Source organism: Sesamum indicum, linkage group LG9 (assembly GCF_000512975.1).
Source record: "Sesamum indicum cultivar Zhongzhi No. 13 linkage group LG9, S_indicum_v1.0, whole genome shotgun sequence".
NCBI classification, from domain to species: Eukaryota; Viridiplantae; Streptophyta; class Magnoliopsida; order Lamiales; family Pedaliaceae; genus Sesamum; species Sesamum indicum.
The window spans coordinates 3,158,049-3,176,362 of record NC_026153.1 but is presented as its reverse complement, the minus strand read 5'-3'; the positions used below and the strand labels follow the sequence as shown (position 1 = coordinate 3,176,362).

The window sequence follows — 18,314 nt, the reverse complement described above, 5'->3', positions numbered from 1 at the left end:
CTCATTCTAGCTTCATAAGCCTAACAATTTTATCCTGAAAAAGACACTCCTCGTTTGTAACCAATTTTAGACATGTCCGGCATCATTAGTCCCTCAAATTCTCAAAGTGGTGCCTATGGCGCAAGCTATTATCTATTTTAATTTTAAGAGTTCCGTAATTTTGTCCGCAATACGTCTCAGTGGTAATAGAAAACCTCAAAATTTATGAACTAGTCAAGTTGCTCATCTAAAATCTATATGAGATGTATACTAACATCATAAATAACATAATACTTATAGTATGATTGGTGGAATCATTCTATAAGAAAATTTTTCATTGTAGACCTCAAAAAAAAAAAAAAATTGGTTTTATTTTGGTCCCACTAAATTCTCCACTACTTTTGCCAATAAATAATTTTCGTAAATGTTGCCGGAAACAGTATGAATTTAGGGAAATTAATGGCATATAGGGAGGGGGCTTACCTGTTTCCTCTGGCACAGGCCATATTAAATTTTTCCACAAACAGAGCTTTGAATAAATGTGAGAACCAAGCAGTACATGTCAGTCAAAAGTCGTGTTTAGAGGGGCCATGTCCATGTCTATGTCGCTCTCTATTTATTCAAAAGCGACACACTGTTGCTCACTCAGTCACACCACATTTGCAACCAAATACATAAACAAAAATGCAGTGTTTATCTGTACCATATATATCAATCAATTGTCAAACTAAAATTTTGGTCAATTGTTCATACCTACATGACTACTTTAGTAGTACTCTGGATAACTTAAAGTTGTTAAAGCGTTTTCTGAAGTTCACTCAATAAAGCCAACACATTTATTTCTTGGTAAATATTAAGGATTTGAAATAGTTTTCTTTTTTCTTTTTTAATTAAGTAAGATTTATAAGTATTTTGGGATTTGAGTCACTTACAATTATAATAATCAATATATTGACTATAAACATCATAAGTCAATAAATAATCAACGACTACTATCAAGGTAAACTCATAATTAATAATGAAGTGGTAGAACAATTTAATTGAACTTGGCCATATTGGTGGATTTGAAGTGTTATTTTTTGATTATTGATCCCCATCAATTGACAATGATATTGTGGTTGAGTCCACCAGATGAGAAATGTTAATGTTTGTTGGTTCAATCAATAAGAACGGACAATTTTTAGATGGTTGTATGTTCAATTTTTTTTGTTGGTACTAGAATTATATTGACAGATAATTTATAAGTATTTATATAAGTGATTTATGATATTGCAGAGATATGCTCTAGCTAGCTGTGATACTTTGTTGCAAGAGAATAATTTAAAAATCTGGAGTGTTGCAGAGATGGAAAGTTTCAGTTCACATAAGAAGTCAAGCGGAAGCACATGGTCTGGACACAAATATGGAATGGGTTCGGTGGAGCCGCAGCACATGTGCTTCAATCCTTGCAATCTCCTGTTCCTGACAAACTTACCAAATTCAACTGGTTATATCTGCTTGCTTGACCTCATGATATGTATATATATATATATATGTGGAGTAATTGTGTGTGAAACTCTTCATGAATGGAGACAAGGGTACCAACCATTTACTCCATATTTTTTTTTTTTTTTATATGAAGCACTCTTAGCAAGAAATATCACACATAGATGTTTCATCTCACAAGCACATTTTCTTTGAATGTCCCTTCAACGACTACGATTGGTCTCACATCCGGTAATGGCTTGGCATCAGCCGAAGTATTTCCACCCTCCTTGGTGCGGTCAAATGGCTAAAAAAGGAGAAGACTGGCTCCTCTGTGCAGAGCAAAGCGCGACTCCTCACTTTGGCATGCACGGTCTACAGCCTTTGGAGGCACCGTAATGAAGTCATTTTTTAGGGCGTAGCACCTTGTCCTAAGGGTCTTCTAATATCTATTTATATCACAATGTATAAGCTCCTTTTGACATTTTTCTCACGCTGTCTGATTGTACCTTAATCTACAGAGTGGGCTTTTTGTATTTTCCCGGTTATACCTGGAGTACACTGTAAATATTTTTGAATGAATGAAAAAGTTAATTTTTAGGGAACAAATTAAGAACCCCCATGTGCCTGCAATCGGCTGGTTCAGATATAAACATAAATTGGTGCAACTATAATTGCAGGACGTACAAGCGTGATCCGTACTTGTACCTACGTACATTCCTTAAAGTAATCCATTCCCATTACAACAATTGGTGCATGCATGCTGATGTTGTCAACCTGCGACGTCCGGAGATTAAGCAGTAAATGGTGGGAAATAAGTATAAAAGTATGGTCAAAAATTTGGGCAAAGTATGATTAGTTGAGTCATTATAAGTACCCAAAGTCATATGCTGCACGAAACCATATATGTATGATTACATTCTTTGTATTTCAAAGTCAATAATAAGAGGAAAGTGTTCCTACCTGAAAATTCGTTATTTCATGCCGATAAAGGCGACTTGTCGCTGTTTTTGAACTCAAACAAAGTGAATGCATGTCATAGTCTACATTTTCTTTTTACTTTTGTAATTTGCTATTGGTATATAGTAGAAGAAAAGGTGTTTAAATTACTTGAAATTATTCATTTTTAAAATTTGATTTACTGAAGTGTCGGGATTAATGTTCATGGGCTCGTATTAAGCTCGAACATGGTCCTAACTCGTCCCGTTAGGATGCGTTGCGTTAGGAAACCATAACTTTACTATTGGGTGTAATATATCGATGTAGTTGATTTACGGAGATAATTAATTACTTATACAAAAATATTATATTGACACCTCAAGAGATTATGTTCAAAATAAACAAACAACCCCTATCCTTTACAAAATTACATGTACACCCATTGAGGGGTATTAGTGTAAATAATCGTAGGAGGTATTTTGTAAACTTTTGCTAGTGAATAGGATATGTACTTGTAATTACAACTATAATTTCAATGAATGTATTTGACTATTTGTAATTTTACAAAGAGCATCGAAGGTCTATATACTTGGACCTCGTTAACCTCAAATTAAGATGTAAATGTAATTTATTTAAAAATTAAATAATAATAATAATAACAATTTAAATATTTTCCCCTAGGACATGCAAATATTGCTTAAGTGAATATGGAAAGTCAATTATTTGGAAGGTCCAGCGAAATTTTATATTTTATATGTACTAAACTATGAATGTTTTATTTATTTAGTGCATGATCGACGTTAGTAATCTTCGATATAAAGTTTAAGATAAATTATATTGATATATCCTAAAATTAGATTTAGTTATACAAATATTATTATTATTTAAAAATTATAAAAATATTTTTTTATGTTGTAGTTGTAATTACAAGTACATTTCCTGTAAATGAGACGGCAAATTTCACAAATACACCATTGAGTTAATTTGCATCAACACCCTTTTAGTTGGAGTGCTTGTAAATTTTCAAATGATATGAGATATTTATGTAATTTTAACTTAAATTTAAAAGGGATTCATGTAAACTACCCTAAATTTAAAGGCCAAACGTTTCTAATCATTTGGTACCAGAATCACAATGTCCAACCTGGAAGATGACAAATAAAAGTTAATTAAATGAAATAAAAATATATAGTAAATTAAGAAGAAAAAGAATATCAAACAAAATCAAATCCCACAAAACCAAATCGATGCCGTGTCAATGTAATAGTTTAGTTCGAAGTCACGAGTTAATGTTTCATAAAATGTATGGATATTTATTTCACTTCATGTGAATTTGAGTTTATTCTCATTCATTTTATGGTCCTTTGTTACGAGTGAGGTCTCATGAACAAATTTAAGGCTACGGGTTCGAATCTCATCAGATGTGTAGGTATTTATCTTACTTTATGCGAGTTTGAATTTTTTATTTTTTATTTTTAAAAAATAATTATTATATTTAGGTATTAATCAAATTAATATATTGTTCAATTCATTAAAATATTAAAATAATTATGTAATTATCACATCTAAAAAAATAAAAGAAAAATCATGCAGTTTTGAATATTCCTGCATTTAAAGACAAAATGATGCCAAATCATGGGTTTCAAATGTCGGTAAAAAAAAAAAAGATTAGAGAAACTAAAGATACCATCCCACAACGATACCATATCACAAAAGTTAAAATGAAGAGCCAAATGAAATCCAAGACACAGTACAAATTACCATAGAACAAACCCACAAAGGAATACGCCCCAAATATACAGTTAAATGGGTACATCAAAACCCTTTTAAATATGAAAAATAAATAAATAAAGAGCAAATAATTAATTCCATATATATACATATTTTAAGTATCTCGAAAACCTTATTGTAAAATTATTATTTTTTAATTACAAGGTAGATGTCAACGGTTTGTCGTCTATGATTATTAATCGTCTTTGTATTTTTCCTGATCTTTTCCTTGTGTTTTTTTCCTCATTTGATGGGAATAATATATGTACGTCGCGTTGAAGTTGATTTCTTTGTTTTATTTTATTTTTTTAATGTGTGTGTTTAGGATAATAATATGATACGTATGTAAGTCTATTCTAAATTGAATATTTTGGTAATGTCGGCATTTATTATTAATTAATGTATATATAACAAGTATACAATAATTTTATGTAAAGCAAAACTTAGGACTGTTTTTTATATTGGGCGAAAAAATATTAATTTGAAAAATGGAACCAATATGTGAAATAACAGAGTATGTTTGTCTCACTTTATGAAATATTTTGAGTGATGGTTTAGTCCTACAATTGAGTTGATCAAATATGCATTCTGAATGCAAATGCAAATATTTGCGTCGTTTGACCTATTTTTCAATAATCACGTATAGTTTTAAATTTTATAATAAATCATGTTTCAATAAAAACCTACATTCTTTTCCTTTTAATCCACCGTAATATTTTTTTATTTGATACCCGTTACATCCAATAAATAATATTTCTTTAAAATGAGGTTGGTTTTGGAATTTAATTATAATCTATACTTTCTAATATAATTAATTATGAAATTATATATCCAAATACCATAATTACTTTTCCTAAAATCAATTCTCTGAAATTTGATTATCATACAATTAATTATACAATTATGTAATCAAAGTACCTAAATCTTTTTTTTTTCTGAAGTGAATCGATTACAATTATATCATAAATTTTAATAACTATTATTACAGTATATTAATACTCAGACATTGATGGATCGGTGAATTTGATCAATTGAATAAGCTAGACTTGATTGGCACGTGAATTGAAGATGGAGACAAATTTTGTTTTTGAATAATTCTAAGAAGAAAAGAGACAAAAAAAGTAAATCCAAAATAAAGAGGAAGCAATGGGAGGGGAATGAATGATTAGAAGTTAAAACAAAAAAAATCAGGCCCTAATTATGAAGAGGGGGACTACAACAATGAACAAACCACATGCTCCATCTCATAATTACATGCTACTTTGTTTTATAATTACTTGTTTTAATTTAAACCACCACTTGTAATTAATTGCCCTTTTTACCCCCCACGCAAAAGAAGAAAACTGAAATTAAATTCCTTTATGGAGAAGGAGAAGTGGGATGCACATGCAAGAGTTGAAAATACCAAAGACTCGTTCACGACGTGACTCCCCCTCTACAATATATCTCAAACTATAATTATATCTTAAATATATATATATAGTTGTTTTAATTTAAATAAATTATATGGTGGGGGTTGTTCATTAAAAAAAAAAACTCAAAATAACAAGTCTGCCCCTTCAAAATATTATAACCAACTATGATTAGTATCAGCAAGTTGAGGTACGACCTGATATATCTAGTTCATTTTCAGTTCTAACATGTGATTTCATACATGCTCCGACGCATGGTTAATGTTTGGTTCATTAGCATAGACGTTAACAATTTTGATATATAACTTTTCGGTTTATTGTGCCTTGTTAAGTATATAATGTTTGAATTGATTTAAATATTAAAAGAATTTTAGATGGTGAAGACAGGCCCAAATAGCAAGTTGGATGTGCTCTACGTGAGGTTGGCTATGGTGACTCTTTGAGGTCAATCCATACTTAGTTCATTTTATTAAGTAATTTTGTTCTTAAACTTAAAGTGATAAAATCATTTAATTGAATAAAATTATAGAAACAGTGGAACAAAGCTAACATGTAACGTGGCATCAAATGAAAATGAGACATTAGTTGGGGAAAGAAAAAGAAGGCGGGTCGGAAAGTTGCAATAATTGGGTAGGGGTTTAAAGAGATGATGGGGAGCGCGTGTAGCTCGAGAAATGCGTGCAGGTGTGGAGCCCAGCAGCAGTTAAAGCTGATTCGGTTGTATCCTTTAATTGCGGAAATGAAATGGGGCCCATATAGCTTTGGATACCGGGTCGGGGCTCTTAACCTGATGTGGGTTGGAGTGGTGCATTATGGTATTTGTCCCCTTGTATCCGAGTGGGGTTGCGTTTGTATCCTTCTCATAACCCACACAACACCAACAAATATACCCTCATTTCGGGTCCACTTTCCCCTTTTTCTTTTTTTAAGAAAAAAATGGGTGAGAGAGAATGATAGCCGCTTGTTACGGCTAGACTTTCGTTTCAAGTAAACTTGTTTCTTCTACTCATCCCCTTCCAATTGTTTCCCATTTCATCTCTTCTAAATTGGAGAAAATTAAATTAAATGAATTTTGATTGAAATAATATTTTTCTTTTGTTTTTATAATTAATGTGATAAGTAAAACATATAAGATAAGAAAAAAATTGTAATGATGATTCCACAAGCAACAACAATCTAACCTCATCTCTCTTTCTTCCCTTAATTTATTCTCTTTTCTTATTTAACGAGATTTAGAAGATTCTTTTATCAAATTTATTTAAAATATCTTATAAATTCATATATTTTTAGAATTTCTAAGATGTTTGATTTTATTTTGATATAAGCAGTTGAAGTGTTTGAATAAAATAAATTATAAAATTTAGAAGATGTTAATAATAGCAATGTTCAAAATTGAGAAAATTCATTATATGCTATGAATAAGTTGGAAACTCTTTTACTTCGTTTAAAGAAACTCGTAAACTCATAACATCTAATTTTTAGATTTTATAAGTATTTTTTTCTAAAAAATTTACCAGACACTTTTTTTATTTTATAAGCTCTCAATCATCTTATAAAATATATACAAGAGTTTATAAACGCACCCATGCATCCTCTTAATTCTAATGATGGTTAAAAATTTAAAGATACATGTTTCGAGACTATGTAGCATTAAGATATTATAATTTATTTTACAGTGGTAGAAAAAGAATTTGAATAGTTTCAACCCTAATCACCGTTAACAGACAAGACATACCCTAAAACATAATTCACTTAAAAGGATCGTTTAAAAAAATATTTATAAATTACCCATCACTTGCATGTCTTATTGGAAGACTAAGTTTTTATCGATTCTTCAATTTATTGAAATAATAATCATATAAACATATAACAATCATCAAGTTTTATATTTTAGTAATTCTAAAATTATCAAGAAATCCAATAAGATGACTTTAGTTAACAAAAAATAATAATAATAATAGTTTGAGTTTACACTATAACAAAGAGAAGGATATTTTTGAAATAATCAAACATTTTTTGTATTGCACTACAAGGAAAGTATGATTAGTTAGTAAGTGTACTAAACATAAATGATGTATCTTGCATGTAATACACCATATATAAGAGATGTGGGGTTTTGGAATTTTGATTTATAACCAATTAATATATTCCAATAAGGACAAGACCTTGTTTCAGTATAATTTTTTTTTCCTTTTTTCTAGAACCATCTAAAAAGGAATTTTTTTTTAATACTATGATGAAGAAAATTGTGAAACAACTTCAGAGTATAAAATTTATATATTTTTCATAATTTTTCCAATATAAGTAAATGCCTAAATATTTTTAAATTCGATACATAAGAAAAATATAAAGTATACAAATTTTAGTCTTGCATGTTAGGGGTAGTGCCCAAATTCTAGAATTACGAAGGTTGCAATTTAAATCCCTTATTATTTTAGTTTATGTCCGTTGCAGCCTTTTCGTGGAAATTGGATCTAAATTTGATCAGAAAATTAGAAATGCCATGAGAATTCAGAATTTTTCAGAATATATTTCATTTATTGAATATAATTAAATAAACAAATATATTATTTAATTAAATTCCAAAAGTATATGTCATTCTGATTCCCTGCTGAAAAAAGTATATGTCATTCTGATTCTCTGCTGAACAACAGAGGTCTTAGAGGCTTCAATTATTTGTTGATGTTTGAAAAACTAATATGCAATTATGCATGCAAATCATTTAGTTGAAGTATGCTGTTGAGGGTTTTTTTTTTTAATAAAAAAATTGGAAAAGAGGAGAAATTGATGATAAATTTGCCAAAAGAAAAAATAAAATTAGATAATAGGAATTCTTTGTCAACCCAACTGGCAATAGAAAATTTAAGTTTTACTCAACATGTGGAACCCAGAGTATCCCGCTTGCAAAACTGCCCTAGCATTGGAGCGTAAACTCCACGCTCCCAAAAAGAGCTTCATGTACCCAAAAGCTTTTGCGTATTTCCGAAAGAGGACAGGAGTTCTGCTCAAATTACGGAAGCTGCCACTGAGACTCCCCCCTCCTTAAGTACGCCTCTTCCCTCCATTCTTCCTCATTCCCTCCCTTTCTCTCTCTCTCTCTCGCACCACCCACTCCCATTCCCCTGTTTCTAGTGAGAAAAAATGGCTCTCTTAGCTGTAATAGTCTGCATTGCTTCCCTTATTTCAGTTTTGCAACCACCGGCTGAAGCCAGGATTCCCGGTGTCTACACGGGCGGAGGTTGGCAGACCGCCCACGCCACCTTCTACGGTGGCAGCGACGCCTCCGGCACCATGGGTACGTAGCCAGTTAAAGCTCTAGCTTCAGATTAACTAGACAAAATCAACATAAATGATGAAAATCTTAAGTGCATTGTGGTTACAGGTGGGGCTTGTGGGTACGGGAACCTGTACAGCCAGGGCTACGGAGTCAACACGGCGGCGCTGAGCACTGCTCTGTTCAACAATGGGTTCAGCTGCGGCGCGTGCTTTGAGATAAAATGTGCTATGGAGAAGCAATGGTGCCATGCCGGCAGCCCCTCCATCTTCGTCACGGCCACCAACTTCTGCCCGCCGAACTACGCTCTGCCCAACGACAATGGTGGGTGGTGCAACCCTCCCAGGCCGCACTTCGACCTCGCCATGCCTATGTTCCTCAAGATCGCAGAGTACCGCGCTGGCATTGTGCCTGTTACTTACCGCAGGTGAAGCTTCTCTCCTCATTCTATGTGCTCTGTTTTTCCTTCGCTTGCTCTGTTTTTTTTGTGCTTCTCTCCTCACTGTGCTCCGAGTCAGGCGCTTTGTTACTCTCTTTATTGCGCTTTTCTCTCGATTTTCGTCTCTTTTTTGAGGATTAAGCGTAGCTTCATGCAGTAGGAAACTTCTCTTACATACCACATTGAAATCATATACAATTCATTATAGGACAAATGTTATTATATTTCTGTCTTTGTTTTTCTTTTGCACATAAGCACTCATCTCGCACACCTACAATTCGAACTCAAAACTTTCAAACACAGAACTTGAATTATGAAAACTAGATTGTCCCTTATAGACTATGTTATTTCATTACACCCAATTGGTAGTAAAAATATTCATGAAGCCATACCCATCTTATATTAATAAATTAACCTCGTAGTATAGAATATGGGACCTAGTATTTAAGGTCTGCAAATAGTACAAGCGATGATGTAAAGAAGTTAACTACTCTGTTTATTCTTTTGTACTACTTACAGAATTTTAAGGTTGTCTTTAACAAAATTGATTAGAATAGTTAGTGGTCACTACTTAACAATTTGGACATTTGGTAAGCAGCATGGTCCTCTTGGTTGAGAAACCTTATCTTTGAGGTGGTAGAAACACAAATGTTTGTGATATATCTCCCCCACATTCTACTTTGAAAAATGCATACAAATTCCGAAAATTTTAGCCCAAATCCGACTCGGTCAAATTTGAATCAATTATATGTCAAGTGTAATACACTTATTGTGTGATTAATATACCATTTGAAAAAATGAGAAATTACATAGAAAGTATAACACATTTGCCCAAATCTGGTTGGAGTATGAATTTTTCCTTAAAATAGCCAACTACTTGTGCAACATTATGTGTAATATTATTATATTGTATAGTTACGTCATTTATAGATTAGTTAGTTACTAAAGTCTGATAGATAATTTCCATCATTTATAAATGGTACATAGCTTTACTTTTAAATTATAATTTAATTTTTATTATATTATAAAAGAGGAAAAACTGCGTTAATTATATATGAATGCATTCAAATATGATACAAGTCAAAGTAGTTCATCTCAACCTCTCAAGGGTTTTAAAGGAAGATGTAGTTGGGGGTGTGAACATTTCGCAACTGCGATTCCAAAAAACTGCCCGCATTAGTTATAGTTGCACTTGCACATGGTTAAGCGCAGCACGGTCAAAACGCTATTTAAGTCCGGGCAGACGACGTCGTGCCAAGGGTATTTAAGATGTCTGGGACCAAAACATACCACGTGAGAGTTCGTTAGTACCAGGGCCCACTTAGTCACCTGTTCACTTCAGCCACTATGATTACGCCACATCTGCACCGCTCATCCAGGCACAAGTCAAACATCAGACCGTAGGTGTTGGTAACCACAGTCTCCAACGTATGTTATTGTTAGATGTGAAAAGACCTCGCCGTACTGCCTCCTTATCCTTTATTCCCGCTCCGCGTTACTCGAGAATGTGAGAATTCCCAAGGCCTAAATGGACTTTTGACAATTGAGGTGGGATTTTGCTTTTTGGTGCAGGGTTCCATGCAGGAAGAAGGGAGGCATAAGGTTCACAATCAACGGATTCCGCTACTTCAACCTGGTTCTGATCACCAACGTCGCGGGCGCGGGGGACATCGTGAGGGTGAGCATCAAGGGTTCGAGGACTGGATGGATGAGCATGAGCCGGAACTGGGGCCAGAACTGGCAATCAAACGCCGTGTTGGTTGGTCAGTCACTCTCCTTCAGGGTGACAGGCAGTGACCGCCGCACCTCCACCTCATGGAACATCGCCCCCTCCAACTGGCAATTCGGCCAAACATTTGTGGGAAAGAACTTCAGGGTTTGAAACAAAAATTTGCCGCGTCATTCAGCGATTTTACCGCACCTTAATTTTTGAGACTAGTTGTTGTGTTAGTGGGGGTATAATTGTATGTTTGTGGGGATTTGCAGAGGAGAATGAAGGGGTGGTGGTTTCGCTTTTTTGACTTATTGGAGCAAAGCGGTGGGGGTGGGGGGTACGTAGATGAGGAGAAAAAGCTGAGGCGGCTGCACCAAATACTGTAGCCCGCAGCTTATTTTAAGTTTTTAACTACTCTTATAAAGTAGTATGTGATTTGTCTAAGGAGTGTGTAATTGTGTATCTCTAATTATATTATATATAGCTCTATAATTAAATGGAGATGGATTGGTTTTCATTTGTATTCCATCAATTCCTCTCTCAATCACTTTTTGCATTCAAGGGGTTTGGAAGCAACATGAAACAATAGAATAATACCAACAAAGAATGGTAGAGGACAAAAGTAGCAATCACCCAATTTACACAGCATAAAATCTGCAAACACTGTAACTTTGCAACTTATCTTCATCTGTTCCACAAACAGAGTGAGTAGAAGAAGTCTAAAGCTGTCAGCACCAAGAATCAAAAGGAATCCCAATGCCACTCTTCTAAAGTTAAACAACAATCAAAACATATTTTCAGTGTTTTTAATATATATTAAATGTTATCTTTTTATAAAACATTCCAAACATATTTATAGAAATCTATAGACTCAGCCCACCAAACCCCAACACGAAAAATAATAAATTGTTCCCCACATTACAAATAATTATACCTTAAAAATTACAAAAAATCAATATTTTTTTATCTCGATCAAACAAAATTAATACCAACTTAGATTTTGATCATAGTCAATCAAAATCTGTCATGAAAATAGTTATGGTCAAAACATTCACCATAATTCTTGATTATGTCTTTAAAAACAACAGTTATATAATAGTCGTCACATAACACTGATTAATTCCTACAAATATGTGATATTTCTCATTTGTTTAATTTGTGAATAGTAGCATCTGCAATTTTGTTGACATAGGATTCTACAAATTGTTCATCATAAAAATCAAAGTTGACGATGGCCATTGGATTCCATCAAATAGTTGAAAAGGTGGGGAAATGTGATGCTTTGGATACCTGCGTATGGAAACCATTGTTCAAAAGCTCGGAGTTTTCTTGGACAACTGTCCCAACAATATTCCCAATCTATTCACCAGAATTGAATCCATATATATGAAATTTAAAATAATCAAAATTAGTGTAACAATAATAAAACGATTATATGCCAAAAGAAAAAAAAAAGAAGAAAATAGCAAATTAATTTCTTCATTTCAGAAGGGTAAAATAGTATCTTGTAATAAGTTTCATTTCATTGACCAAGATATTGAAAATATTTTTTTCTATACAACATTGCATTGATCATTGACGCAGACTGAGATGTTGTGAATGGGATTGGGCCTTAATAATCGATCAACATTACGTATATATATTAAGATAATATTGATTAATTGTGAGCATTAAATTCATGGGTGCATGGAGATTTATTTGGGCCAATTTTTTGAGGTTTCTTTTTCTGTAACTGGGCTTTAACAAGTATTGCTCAATCTCATCAATTATTTGGGTTATTTTTTTCTGAAAAATTAGAGAGAACTCGCGAGGGGTTATTAGAAATAGCAAATATTTCATAAGATTATCTTGTTTAGAATTATAAAATTAATTATAATTTGTGTCCTTAGTTCCGGCTATAAGATTAACTTAGATGAGTTTAACAAGTTTGAAGGCTATTCAATTCAAGTGCAATTTTCTGTATGTTATAACAACAATTGTACAACTATAATTGAGCTCCGAGTCCGGAAAGTAATTAAAACTACATTTGCATGCAAGGATTTCACTACAAAAAATGCTCTATTTCCATGGAGAAATTCGTCAGAAATTAAATTTTTTTATGACAGAAAATAGAAAATAATTGATGTACTGCAATGGAAAGAACAAACAGTTGCAAGAGTTTAGTACAGAAGACAATTCCGTGGGAAATCAGATTGTCCCCAGGAATCATGAGATTGGGGATTTCAAGCCACTTTTGTAAGGAATTTTCTAGGCGTAGTTGTTAAGGAGGTAAAATTTTGGTAGGATGATTTCGATGGTATTTTCTGACGGAACTTGTCCCAAATTCCCCGTTGCTTTTGTAAAGGGATGTTTTTCGAAGCCTGCTGTCCAAATATCTGTGACTAATGCTTTTTCGATTGCTTAGTTAAACCACAGATGTATCCACAATCTGACCGTCACAAAGTTTCTGAATATTTTTATTAGGGTAAATACTATATTTGGTCCCTTAAGTCTTCGTTTATAATCACTTTAGTCTCTCAAATTTATTTTTTGACTTTAACATCTTTAATTTATAATTTTTGTCTCGGTTTAATTTTTCTAACTATTTTTCAATGAAAGTTAATTTATAATCACTTTAGTCCCTCGTATTCATTTTCGAGAATCTCTTGTTCATGTAAAAATGGCCCTGCAGAAGATGGGATTCCCGTTGGGGTCGTGTACTATGGGCCTTGCAGCCCATACCCCCAAGCTACAGCCACCACCAACGACTATGGCACAAAATAGAATGTTGTGTCAACAAGGAAGCAATTTGTCTCCACTCGCTCGCAGTTTCTGAATGCTCTCATTAACTGATGTTTATTTTCTGTTATATTTTTATAGTATGTCGCCGGTTATATTATTTAGCCATATACCCAATTTAATACATTCATATTTTTAAACTAATATATTTAAAATAAGAAAATTAAGAAACATAATTATACTATATAAAGTAAAGGGTTAAATACACTTTGCACCCTGATACTATGCATTTTGTCTCATTTATATCCCTAAATTATGAAAGAAGGTAACGCAGACACCCCTGACAAAATAATATGATATTTATAGTAACAAATAAAATTATTGTTACTGAATATATATATAGTGTTTTTTTTTTAAAACTAGCATTTAATTTCTATCATTAATATTATATTTCTTTGTTGTAGTGAATTTCTCCACTATTAATTCTTAGGCATTTTTGTAATTATTTTTATGAAGCAAGAGCAATAAATCAATACTTACTATTCAATAAAAATAATATATATATTATTTAATAGACACAATATTTCAATACATAAGGTGAAATTGAAACTCGTGATCTTTAATACAAATGAGGCCTCACTGAAAGGCATTTTTGTAATTCTTGTGCAATCTTTCTTGTGACATAGACTATAGATTAGCTGACATGGGATGGGAGTGGGGCTACCCACTCTCTGAGTGTAGTTTGCATGTGATGTTTTGAGTTTCAATTAGCAGAACCATTATGAGATACTACTAATTTATTACAAAGAAATAATTGAGTTTCAATTAGCAGAACCATTATGAGATACTAATAAATTATTACAAGGAAATAATAAATATGACACAACTCCCATCAAAATGAGAACATCCTCAATCTGCATAATACCACCAATACAATGTTCGGTTGCAGACATGTGATGTCAGTAATACCAAATCCACCATTGACTTTGGTTTTTAGTGCTCAAAACAATATTTTTTTATTCTTCACGCCATTTCCTTTTTTTTCTTTTTTTTTGCTGTAAAAATCAGAATATTATAATTTTTTTTAAAAATATTCTTTCTCTCATTAATTTTTTGTGACATTACTAACTTTAAATTATTAATTTTGATGAACAGTAATATATAAATAATTACTATATATGTTTAGTCACAACGTCTAACCTTTTTTTTGTGGCTATTCTTGTTAATGATAAGTTTTATAAAATAATTATTATAATTAAAAATTAGTACTTTCATTTTTCTGTCATTAACCTTCTCTTTTTCTATACTATTTGATTGATGCGCTGCCCACTTCTTAGCTTGTAGCCACACATTTCTCCAATGACCAATAATTTAATTAATTAGAAAAAGAGATTGAATTTTTTAAATAATAATAATAAATTTAGTGTATATATATCTATATTATTATAAAAGATAACTTTTTGTCTTACCAATTTTTGAATACCCAATTTGATCCTTTATTTTATTTTTTTAAAAAAAAATTAGTCAAATTAGTAATTTTAATATTTTTTAATAATTTCACATTATATTCTTTTTCTTTTAATCACCCACTACTCCACGTTGTTCTCATCTTATTTTTTCATATTTATTATAATTTTTTTTCATCTTATTTTACACTAAAATTCTTCTTTATATGCTCACGAGAACCGTGTACAAGCAAAAACTAATATATTATAATGAAAACATGTCAACTTCAATTGTATTGAAAGGCTGAGGTAGGAGTTGCACAATGTGTCCTCCCACTTGGTTTATGGACATGTTAATCTCAGACAGCCATCCACAAATAAGGCAGTAATGGCATTGCTTCCGACCCTACGTAGTACCCACCCAACCACTATACAAACATTGGTTGTTGCTGCCCAATATGTCCCAAGAATTGCACTATATATCATTCATACCCACTCCTCTAAAACCATCTTTTCTATTACTATGTATGTGTATAAACATATATATACTTGACAATGAAATATCACTTTCTGTAACTCTGGACTATTAATCCTTGCTTTGAGTATATAAATGTGAGATGGATTAATATAAAGTGTAATAGAAAATAGGAAGGTTTAGTATATAGTATGGTTTTGGGGAGAAAAGAAGATGATTATATAATAGAAGAATCCTATTCTGACGGTGAATAAAAGGGACCTTTTTTAATCTATTCGGAAACCTAAACGCAAATGGTCCCTTGCAGAAAGAGCAAAAGATGAGAATGGATTGATACACACGTGAACCATCTCATCACATGCACACACCGCAACAAAAACTACAAACAACTTCCCAAAAACCAAAAAACCTTTTGCCCATTATATGCCATATATACCATACACAACATACAGACATACATCTCTCTCTCTCTCTCTCTCTCTCTCTCTCTCTTCCTTTTGAACCTCATCAAAATAATTTAGTAGTATTCGTAGTAGTATTCCCTTTCTCTCCATGGCTTCTCCAAAGTCATCTTCTCCATCTCCATTTCACTTTACAGTCGTAGCTTTATGCATTGTTTGGTTAGAACAGAGAGTGTCGTCGGTGGTGCTGGTGGGGCTGAGGAACCACCACAGCCACAATGCGCAGCACAGAAACCCAATGCTGCACACCAACCAGACTTCCTGCGCTCTCTTCATGGGCAGTTGGGTTCGGGACGACACTTACCCACTCTACCAATACTCTTGTCCGGTAATCGACTCCGAATTCAACTGTCAGATGTACGGCAGACCCGACACCGACTACCTTAAGTTCCGGTGGCAGCCCGCCAACTGCCAAATCCCAAGGTAATAGTAATCATTCAAACTATTCCCCGCCGGCCATATGTATGAAATGAGAGATAATGGTTGGGTGGTGCAGGTTCAATGGGGGGGAGTTTGCGATGAGGATGAGGGGGAAGAGTGTGATGTTTGTGGGGGATTCATTGGGAAGGAATCAATGGCAGTCCTTGATTTGCATGATATCAGCTGGGATTTCTCCGTCGTCGCCTACGCAGTTTGTGAGAGGAGACCCTGTTTCCACCTTCAAGTTCTTGGTCAGCCCCCCACCCACCAAACCCCTTTTTTTTTATTTTTTTGGAAATTTGAATTTTGATTAGTTTAATAATAATTATTAAATAAATTGGAGGAGCAGGAATACGGGGTGTCGGTGTCGTTTTACAGGGCTCCGTATCTGGTGGATATCGACGTGGTGCAGGGGAAAAGAGTGCTGAGATTGGATGAGATTAGAGGCAACGCCAATGCTTGGACGGGCGTTGATGTTCTTTCCTTCAACACCGGTCATTGGTGGACTCACAAAGGATCTCTCCAAGGGTACATACCTTTTTTTCCCACTCTCTAATATTTAACTGCCTTTTTTTTATTTCTTTTGAAACAATTTCCACTTGATATTAATATTCGCCCTAGGAAATAATTATTATGATTCAAAGTGAATTTTTTTTATATAATAATAATTAAATATGATTGTATAATAACTATTAATTGTTCTTTTAGCATAAATCATTAAATTTAAATTATTTTACGTGAAAATCAAAATAAGCACAAAACTCTGCTAAGTTGACGTGTTGAAAACAAAACTAAGTGTTATCACGAAGATTAGGACATTTAAAGGTAGTGCCAGCAAAATAGACTATATATAGTTTAAAATATGGCAATTAGTCGCAAGTTGCGTGAACGAAGAACACAATAAGGCAAACAAGGTCAGATGATTCTTTTCTAAAATGCCCTTTGTTTTTTTTTTTTTTAATCTTCTTTTCAAAGTGCACCTTTTATCTATTTTAATTTTCATTATATAGCTTACCCTTTAGCTCCAAAATATGAGGTCAAGACATCAGTCATAAACAAATATTTTGGTCACAATTAATGTGATGTAAAATATTAATTCATCATAATTAAAATTTAAATTTTTGTGTCAATTTATTTGATAGTTATTGGCAGCAATCATATTCATTTGTAACGTAGGAAATAATTTATTTTTTTTTTATAATAATAAGAATGATTGGTGAAAATATTAAAGTTGGTATGTAATTAAAAATGAAGGTGGGATTACATGGAAGCAGAGGGGAGTATATACGAAGACATGGACAGATTGGTGGCTCTGGAGAGAGGGCTGAGAACATGGGCCAAATGGATTGACGCCAACATCGACACCAGCAGGAGCAGAGTCTTCTTTCAAGGCATTTCTCCCACTCATTACAAGTATGTTCTTCCTCCCTCCCTCTACGTCTTCTTTTCTTCATTACTTAATTCCTTAAATTATTGGATGTATGTATGTAGTGCGAATAATTGCATTATATGTACTTTCTATCTCTATCAGCCTGTCTCAAATTATTGTTGTGTGCCAGCTTGTTTCAAATTGCTCCTGTCTTTTTGCTTTTTTTAAAACAAGTGGGATGCAGCCCTTCTGAGGGAGGACCCATCACAATAGGTTGGGAGTGGTGTAGATTTTTTATTACACTTTAATGATATATATTAGGGTCGAAGATCCTTCATGAGAAGACTGTGTGGATCTTACATGACACTTTTGCGTTATAAATTGATGTCACAATTAGATATATGATGGATATTCCATGGTGTAATATTTGTATGT

The 18,314-nt window shown here is 33.0% G+C and overlaps 2 protein-coding genes across 2 annotated transcripts in view; both read left to right on the top strand.

Annotated features, from left to right (window-relative positions):
* Positions 8,637 to 11,508, top strand: LOC105170419 (expansin-A6). The gene is made up of 3 exons (XM_011091176.2): positions 8,637 to 8,859; positions 8,947 to 9,265; positions 10,850 to 11,508. The coding sequence occupies exons 1-3, from the start codon at positions 8,706 to 8,708 to the stop codon at positions 11,157 to 11,159; spliced, it is 783 nt and encodes a 260-aa protein (XP_011089478.1). The 5' UTR covers positions 8,637 to 8,705; the 3' UTR covers positions 11,160 to 11,508.
* Positions 16,030 to 18,314, top strand: part of LOC105170418 (protein PMR5) — a 3,600-nt gene continuing 1,315 nt past the window's right edge. The window contains exons 1-4 of the mRNA XM_011091175.2: positions 16,030 to 16,513; positions 16,587 to 16,761; positions 16,860 to 17,038; positions 17,765 to 17,923. Coding sequence (XP_011089477.1) covers positions 16,182 to 16,513; positions 16,587 to 16,761; positions 16,860 to 17,038; positions 17,765 to 17,923 — 845 coding nt within the window. The 5' untranslated portion in view covers positions 16,030 to 16,181. The remainder of the gene's footprint in view (positions 16,514 to 16,586; positions 16,762 to 16,859; positions 17,039 to 17,764; positions 17,924 to 18,314) is intronic.